Source organism: Castanea sativa, chromosome 5 (genome assembly GCF_040712315.1).
Source record: "Castanea sativa cultivar Marrone di Chiusa Pesio chromosome 5, ASM4071231v1".
In the NCBI taxonomy this organism is placed as follows: Eukaryota; Viridiplantae; Streptophyta; class Magnoliopsida; order Fagales; family Fagaceae; genus Castanea; species Castanea sativa.
In genome coordinates, this window is record NC_134017.1 from 25969097 (window position 1) to 25979880 (window position 10784).

Below are 10784 nucleotides of genomic sequence, written 5' to 3' on the forward strand. Positions count from 1 at the left end.
TCATCTACTATTTTTTTTCATCCTTGAGATACGTAACGAAAAAATAAAAACTAAATACAAAATGAATAGTGTCAATATAAATTTATACAATTACTATAGTAAACTTGTAAATATACACAATTATACACATGTGGGTTATTTTTTGGGAAACCGTATATATTTTATACATTTTTTTATTATAAACCCACTAATGTGATTGCTGCCCATGAAATTTTAAAAATATAAAACAGCATATAGGTGTGCTGAAAGTAAACCCATTTCAATGGATTGGATTGCCACCATTTTGTTAGTTTGTTCGAATAATTCTTAAGTACTCCCAAAGTACGGTGAATAATGCTAATTTCTCTCACGTTCATGGTAGAATCTATTTTTTAAATTTATGATAAAGTCCATTATTAATGTGAGAGGAGGGAATATATTTCACTATGCTCCAGGAGTATCTAAGAATTTTCTGGCTTACACATCCATCCGATGAAGAATTCAAAAGAAGTCTTCAGGAAAAAAGGAAAACTTCAACCAATGTTCATAGATTCTGATTGAAAGAATATATTGAAAAATAATCTGCAAAAGACCCTTCCACCATTTAGAACAACAAAAGGTAGAATTCACCATTACTTATGACCAGTCACATTGCAAATTCATAAAACCAAAAGACTGAAAATATCAACAATTTACATAAGTCTGTAAAGAATTTTATGACATTTACCTATTAGGCTATCACTAGGCAAATATTGATCAAGCCAACTCTCCTCCCACAAGGACACAATAAAAAATCTCAAATCTAATCATAACAAAATGAAAGACGCAACAAAACATAATGATGTAATTTTCAGTGTACTGTTATGTGACACAATCATTTGTCCAAGCCCAGACCACCACTGTCTTCAATACGCTGTATACACCAAGAAACGTTTGGTTCAGAACTCTGCTGGAGGTTTTAATCTTATGAGTCTTCTGATTCTATCTTTTTCTGTGTTCTCCAAATATCCCTTCAAAGTACAGAGAGGAAACAATGTCAAGGAACAGCAAAAGTAGTTACGCATCATCATAATGCAACACGTCAGATAGCAATTAGTAGCCGCCTAGCACATGGAGAGCATGTAAACATGAAGATGGCGAAAGCCACCCAGCAGGATGTAGTCAGGTTTAGTTGTCATCCAACTAAATTGGAAAAATAAGAAATTTCCATCATATCCTTTTCAGGAATGTAACAAGCAAGCCTAGTCCCTAGTGAGCTTAAATCAATTCTGGTTTTGTGACTCTTTTTTTGGCTTGTAGTTGTACGTTTTGTTACTTTTGTCCTTTTTATGAACAGAAAATCTAGTTTTGTTACTTATGTTAGTAGCAAAATGTGGTGTTATTACACAATACGTCCAGAGTAATTTATGAACCTCCACTACATGCCTGAAATAAAGCATGAGGACATGGGGTCTCACATAATACAAATAACATTAACTACATGAGTTTAATGAACTATAGAAAAGGTGCCTATAGCAATTAGTAGATGCCTAGCACATGATAGTTTATTCAGAAATAAATGCGTTGATGAGTGTATATTATGGTCCAGGACGAACAAACTGCCGAATTCATCCTTAAAATTCCAAGATCTCCTGTGTGTTACTGATTTTAAAATGGTTCAGTTCATCACCTCACCTTCCACACAATTTCATCCAAACACAAGCAAATTCTTCCGTACTTATCCAGGAAAAGGCGCTCAGTTGGAGGCTTCCCACATACATCCTTAACAGCTGAGGTTATCACAAAGATCACTTCTGACACTAGAGAAAAATGGATCAGTAAGAAAAAATACCATCAGTAATAGGATCAACTATGTAAAGGGTTCTCTTCATATATTATACAATACATATATTTTAAAAAAACAAAAATTATATAAAAGGTTTCAGCTGCTCTCAACTGCACTGGTTAGCCAATTAGGGCATGCACCACATCACAATACACACAGATGCTATCATCATATCTAGGGAAGAAGAGAGTCATTGGCTTTCTTTCTTTTTCTTCTCTTATTTTTTTGTTTTTTGGCAGTAAGATTATGGTATCATCTTCCCATTTCATATTGTGGCATCAACATGCTAGATAGGTTAAAGGCTAGAAATCTCAATTAGCATTAAAGAACTGAACCTTCTTCTAAAAAGCATGTAAGACTCTTTAAGAGAGGACCAACTGGTATTGTCAATTGCAAGTCATTCAAACTAGAAGATTATTCAGAGGGACCAAGAAGCTGCGTCCCAGAACTTAGAACCTTAAAATGAGTGGACACCACAATTTCGGCATCAACAATTAACATAGTTTCTCCCTATCCACTCACCAAAAAAAAAAAAAACTAAAAAAATAAAAGTAAGTAATAAAATACTCACAAGCAAGTTCATCATACTCATCCTTGCCCACAACATATATGCTGACATCCCCAAGTATTGTGTAGACAATATAAACTGATCTGGTGCATGAAACAAAAATTAACTGCAAGTGTACTCAGTAAAACAATTTTTTAATAAACTCAGTCATAGAAATAGTATTTACATGTGAAGGTTAAATCCTGCTTAAAGCAATAGAGAATGTGGTACTATTATTCATTTCATGTGGATAATTGCAGAGTTTAGCACTCTAATTTTGTACTCAGCTGTATAAGATTTGTCATATGAGCATGATTTAGGCTTCTTTCACACAAACTACCCAAGAATGTTACATGAACAATTACACTGTGTCAAATAAAGGCTCTGGGGTGGTCTTGGGTTGTTCTACTGAACAGTGGCACTATTCTGGTAAACTTAATAAACCTTTGATGGTAAAACAACAAACTACCCTTTATGATTAAATAGCAGAACTGGAGACAGTATGGAAATCCTATTGCCGATATTTTAATGAAGTAAGGATTGCTTTTCCAGATGCTGCATCACATAATCTTAAACACCAAGTGAAAATAAAAAAACTTAATGCAACCTGGATCTACTTCAATTACTGTATGCTTAGAATTTACATAATAGTGAACATTTTAAAGCTAACTTACCCAAGTGGCCTAAGTCTGGATTATTTAAGACTAAAAAACACATTATCATGACTTGCAAGAGTAAGAGATTCTACAACATCTATAAAAAGCACCAACCTATATTAATTTGAACCCATTGATCTATCAAGTAAAATAGGAGCAGTTGATAATAAAAACACAAACGAAAACATGAAAGATATCCATATTGGGAGGTATCAACACAAGTTTAAATCATAGAGCAAACCATTATTATTATTGAAACTAATTACACTCTTTTCTAAACACAACACACCACACACACATATGGTTCAATCAGAGGTTAAAGAACCTGCACCACAGTGTCCACAGTGTGGGCCAGCCTTTGAAGGTTATTTTTTTTAGGTTGCCTCTTGCTTCTAATCAAATCAGCAAACTCACACAATCGTTCATCTAAGAATTAATATAATTATTATTAGAGAAATCATACATATGTGATACATAATATGAATGTTTTCGACGGCCTTGGGATCAGATGTATCACATTTTGCCAAAAAGCAAGGGGCGGAGGGTTAGGTCATGAGTTCAATTTCACACAGAGCATAATTTGTGTTTACTTATAAACAATAAAATATATATAATGCAAATGTTAAACTAAAATTTACTTATATATTGATGTGCTAACTAAAGATTATAAAAAAAAAAAAGATTCAACGGTACTTAAAAGCAGACACAAATCTGTCATCCAGTTTGGCTTTTGAGTATGTAAGGAATTTAAGGTTAGTAAACAAGTAAATGATTAATTCATTGTCTGTTCTTGCACAACTGATTAGGACACATCAGTCTTGTCCAGTTCACTAGTTCCATCAGGGCTTTTCAAAGGCCTATCTTGAAATTTTCCACTGAAGGAATTAACCAATTGGAGGGCTAAGTCACAAGGGTCACTGGTCCAATCAGTTCGTCTGTTTGAGTTTTGAGTTTAATCCTTCAAAGCAATCCCACTCTCCCCACTGTGCTTATCAAATCATATACAGAAAAGATTAATCTATATCAATTAAACAATAGTAGTATACATACTTGTGGCAAGCAACAAGGAGCTCTTCATTTTTAACACCTTTAAGATTATCTGCTCCCAGTTTAACTAAGAAAGATCTCCAATGCAGCCGTTCTTCAGCAGGAACTCCATTAAATCTGCAATAAAACATATGCCTTTGAGGTAATGCTTCAATTGGTCATGTTCATTTAAAATGACTACAGGTCAACTCCTTAGGGAGATCAAATAAGGAAAAATATGTCTTCACTTATTGATTAAATTCCAAAGAAGCAGATGAAACAGCTGATCATTTTCTGGATTCAATAATACGTTCTTGTTCTCAGGTATACTCATCCTTAGTTTTATGTTTGACAGATAACCAATCATAACATGACCCTTCAAATCTCTTTTTTTAATGGAGCACACCATGAATGTTTTGAAATAGACACACAGAGAAACGGGAAAACACACTGTAACCCTCAATAAAGTGAATTATAATGGATTCCTATCATTAATTTATGAACTTTATACAAGCTGAACATGTCAAAAACAGATTACTATATATATATATATATATGAACACTTTGCTAATGGAGCAAGTTTATAAATAAAATAATAATAATAATAATAAAAGTCTTAATATTTCAGATTTTAATCCTTTTTTTTTTCTTGCAACTTTGAACCTAAGACTTGTTCGACCCCAATGTACCCTTTTAAGTATTAAGTTCTTCGCTAGAAAACTTAAAGAAATCTTAATTGATGTCCACAAATATATAAATAAAAGAAAAAAGAGATGTTAACACTGCAAACCTGAAAATTACCTCAAAAGCCTAAAGATTGGCAGAACAAATTAGCTCAATTTATTCATTGCCAACATGCAATCAAACTTCACGACAGCACTCATGTCCTATCTTCTGCTTCCACCATTTTGTATGAATTCACTCTACCATTAAACCATTCCACATTTGAGACAATTAAAAACTGATCCTAATTGTCATCTCCACAGATTCTCTCTTATTCTACTATAACTAAAAGTGTTGAGAAGCTCTAATACTAAATTCCACAACCTATACCAATACTCATACATCTAAAGTAATATTATTATTCCCTTAAAAAAATAACAATAATAATAACAAAGGTGGCATTATTACTGAACTCTGCTTCCAAATTATCTTCAATTCTTAATCCAAATCATGCACATTGGTCCTGCTTGAGCTCAAACATCTGGTCACTAAAATCACATTAACCTCTAAATAAGCAATGTGGGACACTTACCTACTAGTATCATGCATGTGTCGCACATACTAGAAAATTAAGCCTATGTTGGAATTCAATATTCATTTTACATGAACTGTTACCACCTAATATAGTCAACTGTCATCATAGACTGAGCAATGGCATAGCCACACTTGATTTTTTGGAGGAACAGGGGATTTCTTGACATCCTACTATCATATAAGTCAAAAACGCTTAAGATAATGACTCCAATTCATCTATATTTCTAACATATAAATTTAATTGAATATGTATTAGTGGATTCATGTCAACATAAAATTAGCCACTTAATTATGTATTAGTAGATTAGTAACCTATACTGAATGGGATGAATTTCTCATTTTACAGATTTTTTGGCATTTAACAAATGATTTATACCGGAAAATTCAGCCATCCTTGTAAAGATGAATCCGCTAGTAGATCACCAACTAAAACAGAGACTTTCCAGGCATCCTAGTTGCCAAAATAATCAAGTCAAGAAGTTCCTTGGAATTTAATGATTTTTTCTCACTATTCAAATAATCTAAATAGATAATGCATACAGCATATAGACATTCCAGCACACACCAATTCATTGAAATTCCAAAATTGCCTTATTTTAATAAAAAAAAAAAACTAAGAAAAATAAATAAACCCAATTGAATTCTATCAAAAACAAAATCAACCCAATTGAAATTCGATGTAAACACAAAGAAATAGATCCATTTTCTATCAAATATTTAAAAATTCATGTGCAAGATCCAGTCCATAAAATCTGAAACCAAATCAAGCCCATCAACCAAAGCTGAAAAGAGTATTTACAATCAAAACATTCCAAGCGTATAAACTATAAAAAGGATCCAAAACATGGCTTTTTAGCATCACCAATAATAATGCTCTAAAGCTAGAGCAATGTAAAAGCATGGTGATACGTGCGTAAGAAAATGGACGGTGGAGATCTGAACATACCGTTCAACTAGGATGTTGCCGACGGAGTTGGCAAACACGACCGCGAGTATCATATTCTTTGTTGTTGTTCTTTCTCTCTTTCTGTTTTTCTTTTCTTTCTTTGTACGTTTGTAGATCTCAACTTTGTTTTGTTGGGTTGGGTCAGTGGGCCAAATTTTCCATATAACAATATTTGAAACATATTAGTTACTTAGTGTCGTTTCCAAACTTATTAGCAAACTAGACTTAAGATCACTATAGCAACTTGCATCTCAGACACTCGAGTTTCATGTGCTGACAGAACTAAATATGAAATCACGAAGAAGGCAATCTCAGACCTCCCTAACCCAAACCCCAATGAACCCAGATCTCCCTAATCCAAACCCCTTGACTTGGACTGAACCTAGGCGGCAGTGGCAACAAAGGCTCCAAGTGGCTGTGGCAAAAGCTCCAAGTGAAGGTTTTTTTCTCTAATTCCTTTTTTTTCCCACTTCTTCTTCTTTGAATTGCATGAATCGGATTTGTTATTTGTGTAGAGCAAGAACTCGATTCTATAAGACTTAAGTTCCACGTAGATTTTTAATCCACCTCAGCTCTATCAACACATGGAACTTGACTCAAGTTGCTATAATGAACTCAAGTCTAAGGACTAAGATACTTGAGATGTTAGTTTATTAATAGTTTTAGAAATGATATTAATTAACGAATATGTTTGAAAATGGGTGTTAAATGGCAAATTTGGCTAGGGTATGTGTCTACGAGAGTTTTTCGTTGGGAGGACTTGGATTGGATTATGGAAAATTATAGTACCACATGATTGTACATAACTTTGGGCAAAACTTGCTATGTGGCAAGTTGTGAGTGGTAGAGGTGTGGTGGTGGGTCCACACCTCCACCACTCACAGCTTGCTACATGATGAGTTGTGACTAAAGTAGTATACAATTATCTTGAATTATTTGCTCTTATTAAAATGCCATGCGTTGCGGTCGGTTTTAGAATTGCGTTGGTTTTAGAATTGCTTTTAAATTTTAGCTCATGTGATGGATTAAAAAATTAAAATATATATAAATATAGTCTTATAAATTGTCATGTAAATATATTAGAAAATGAGAAAAACTACCTAACACCTTAGATATATATGCATAATCACTTTTAACCTAAACTAATAATTAATGACCAATATGATTGACTAACTAATTTCACATGCACACATATCCAAATCACAACTATTGAATATAAAGCAATGAAAATACAGAATAAATAAAAGCAAACCACACAAAAACACCACAAGTGTTTTGAATAGGAAAATCGAAGTCCCTGCAGGATAAGTTTAAAACATACCCTCCAAGCTTATGTTACCCTAGTACTCGAGCCCTCCAAGTTCTTGGCCTCTTGCTCACACTAGACTTTGCCAAGTTGGTTTTTCAACTAGTCCTTGAAGTACACACATTGAGCGACCACACTAAAAGTCACGAAGCACTCTTGAATTTGTGGAAATGCTCTCCAATAGTTCCCAAAACCAACAACAATCAACACTCAATATAGTTAAAAAGGAATTGACGCCTTATTTTGTTCTGACCCATTCTTGAGACCCCCATCTCAATGACAAGAAATCGAATTACTACCAAAATTATCAGTACCATGTGGTGAAGCCCAATGATTCAAAAAGACCCAAAAAGTGACCTAAGGAATCAAGTCTAAGCCTACCATACAAGAATGCCTATTATCTAGTGCTAGAATCTTCGCTAGAGGCAAGCAAGACGAGGTCACTCTGCTTAGTAGACAAGGCTCGTTTTGTAATTGACTTACGAGCTTGTGTAGTACTCGCCTCTATCTCTAAAAGGGCTTATGCACTCCACTCGCTGTCTACTAAAGGAGCGTTAGAGCGAGCGAGCGAAGCCTTCCATCATTTAGTGGCTTCCCCCCTTATCCCTCACCCTACTCTTTCATTTTCGCTTAAGCTTCCCCGGTTTGGGGGATTAATTGATTGGATACCCGAGAACCATAATCTTTCCTAGGAACAGCTTCTACGACGATAGATAGGGGTCAGGTTTGTTTGGCATCTATGCCCCCTGCCCTCCAAACAGTATGGGAGCCTTTCAGCTCGTACTGCTCACATTCCTAGATCTTCACGGCACCTCCTCCACCATAGTGTGAGCTGGGAGCAGCTCCGAAAAGCGAGGCCTACTTCCAAATTCGCTTTCAACAACGTCAACAACACCACGAAAAAAGTAAACTATGGTTGCCCACTGATCTGATCATAGGTGAAATCCAATCCCTTCGTTTCGCGCCAGGCTTGGAAAGCGTAAGTAAGTCAGGCTCCCTTCGCCTCTCGGAAGCGAGCAGCAAGCTGAAAAAGCCCTTTTCCCTTTCTCTAAAAGGTAAGCTTCATAGCTCCAACCTATACAAGGGGCAAGCCAAAACCAGCTGAAGGAAGGGCTTCATAGCCTTACTTTATTATTAGAGAAAGGGGAGCTTCTAATTATTATAAATATATATATATATATATATATATATATATATATATATATATATATATATATATATATATATATATATATATAAAATCAAGCTTTTGTTGCGACATGCTATGTTTTCTCCCCCATTGCTAGTAGGTTGATGGGTCGCACGCCCGGCACACATGTTTTGGCCTTGTGTGTCCATAACTCAAAATAGGTGACCTAACGGCCGCCGCCCGACTAAACATACCAATAGTCACCAGATTCATATGGGCTACTGAGGAGTAAGCAATGATCTTCTTAAGATCGATCTGTCTTGAAGTGGTCAAGGAAGTATATATTATAGCAATCGCGCTTAGAGTATAAATGAAAGGAGTGGAACAAAGTGTCGCTTCGGGAAACATGGGTATTGAAAATCTTAAAAACCCGTAGGTTCCCAATTTTAAAGGAATTCCTGCCAAGATGACGGATCCTGCCGTAGGTGCCTCTACATGAGCTTCGGGTAACCAAATATGAACTGGTACCATAGGCACTTTGACGGCGAAAGAGGCGAAAGAAGCAATCCATAGAAAGATTTGGTACTGCTAGAAAAGATGCAGGAGGAAAAGAAAACAACAAAGGGATTCGAATCAGACCTAAATGGGAACATTAAGGGCATTACAATGATATATGAGAGGAATGAAGAAAAACTCGACCAAGGATCAAAGTAGAGGAGGACCTTTGATTGTCATCATTCCAAAGCCAAATCGAGGTAGAGGTAGGCCTGTTCAAGGATATATCGGCATCGACAAAATTGGTCTGACCGCACCGCCCCGCCTCGCCCAGCCCCTCTCTAGGCTCCGCCGAAGGTTTCCGGCACGGTGGTCGGTGGCAAATCTTTAGTGCCGACTTTGGATTGGTACGGCCATCGGCGCCGAGATGTGCACACTGACGAAGACTGAACCGAACCGAACCGAGCATGTTATATATATATATATATATATATATATATATATATATTACGTAATATGTATAAGAAGAAGAAGAGGCCTAATGTTCTAAGAAGTAAGAAGAGGCAATGTTCATCCATGAACACAAAACAGGGTCGTTCTTTTTCAAATAGAATTTTGAATTCTTATCCATAAGTGTACACTGTATAGGCCTAATGTCCTTATCAAAAAAAAAAGTTGAATTAAAAAGGAAGTTTACGTGTGAGGCTTAGTCTAAAAACATGTGTCAGGAGGAATGCTTATAGTCTGACTCTAAGTTGTCTTGTCTAAGCAACTCTAGTCTCTCCCACTTGCATTTTTTGAAAAAAAAAAAAAAAACGATGTATGGCCGAATGGGTTAGTGGGGTACAAACATGCCATAGTTGCCACTTGCGTTTTTTGAAAAAAAAAAATGCTGCATGGGTTAGTCATTCTTTGCCACTTCCCAATTGCGTTTTTTGAAAAATGCTTGTCACTGTTTGAGTCAGTACCGCGCAAGTTTTATTTTTTTTTTCTCTTTTGATCTCTGCCACACATGTCTTTTCCCTTTAGTTGTTTCCCACACAGCTCAGCTACTCATTTCTCCTCTTTACTCTCATTTCTCCTCTTTAGCTTTCACTCTTTAGACTTCTGCTCCTCTCAAGTCTCAGTGTTTCACACTCTCACCTCTCAAACTCAGAAGTCAGAATTCAGTCATCAGCCACCTTCATTTCTCTTCCAAACCTTAATCCCACCGAACAAAAATTAGTTTTTCCCTCTCAACCTCAAAATCGCAGGCTCTCACATAACCATTTTTCTCTTCTTTTTTGCTCTCAGCCACGTAATGTTTCTTCCAAACCCTAATCCCGCCGAACAATTAGTAGTGTTTCCATCTCAATCTCAGATTTTTAGGCTCCCACCAACCATTTTTCTCTTCTTTATTGCACTTAGCCACATAATTTTTTTTCCATACCCTAATCCCGCTGAACAAACAGTAGTTTTTCCTCTCAAATTCTCAATCTTAGGCTCCGACCTAACCTCCCATTATTTAAGAACACAAGCTCTCAGTCTCACTCTCAAGACTCATCTCTAATTCTCAGTCTCACCCTCTCACAAAGAAAGAATTTCTTCTCAAGGTCTCATGAAATTCCTAATACCTAAG

General features: G+C 35.8%; 1 protein-coding gene across 1 annotated transcript; it reads right to left on the reverse strand.

Annotated features, from left to right (window-relative positions):
* Positions 1-582: 582 nt before the first annotated feature.
* LOC142633314 (uncharacterized) lies at positions 583-6392 on the reverse strand. Its single transcript, XM_075807525.1, has 5 exons — positions 6237-6392; positions 4058-4171; positions 2376-2455; positions 1654-1778; positions 583-989 (listed from the first exon to the last, which is right to left on the reverse strand). The coding sequence occupies exons 1-5, from the start codon at positions 6287-6289 to the stop codon at positions 918-920; spliced, it is 444 nt and encodes a 147-aa protein (XP_075663640.1). The 5' UTR covers positions 6290-6392; the 3' UTR covers positions 583-917.
* Positions 6393-10784: the final 4392 nt, after the last annotated feature.

Bases quoted from the DNA above. Each gene is read 5' to 3' on its own strand.
- LOC142633314 (XM_075807525.1), bottom strand. From the start codon at position 6,289: ATGATACTCGCGGTCGTGTTTGCCAACTCCGTCGGCAACATCCTAGTT. The intron at 2,456-4,057 runs GTATGTATACTA...TTCATGCACCAG, and splicing joins CTCCTTGTTGCTTGCCACAA to ATCAGTTTATATTGTCTACA. The intron at 1,779-2,375 runs GTGAGTATTTTA...ATTTTTCTCTAG, and splicing joins TGAGTATGATGAACTTGCTT to TGTCAGAAGTGATCTTTGTG.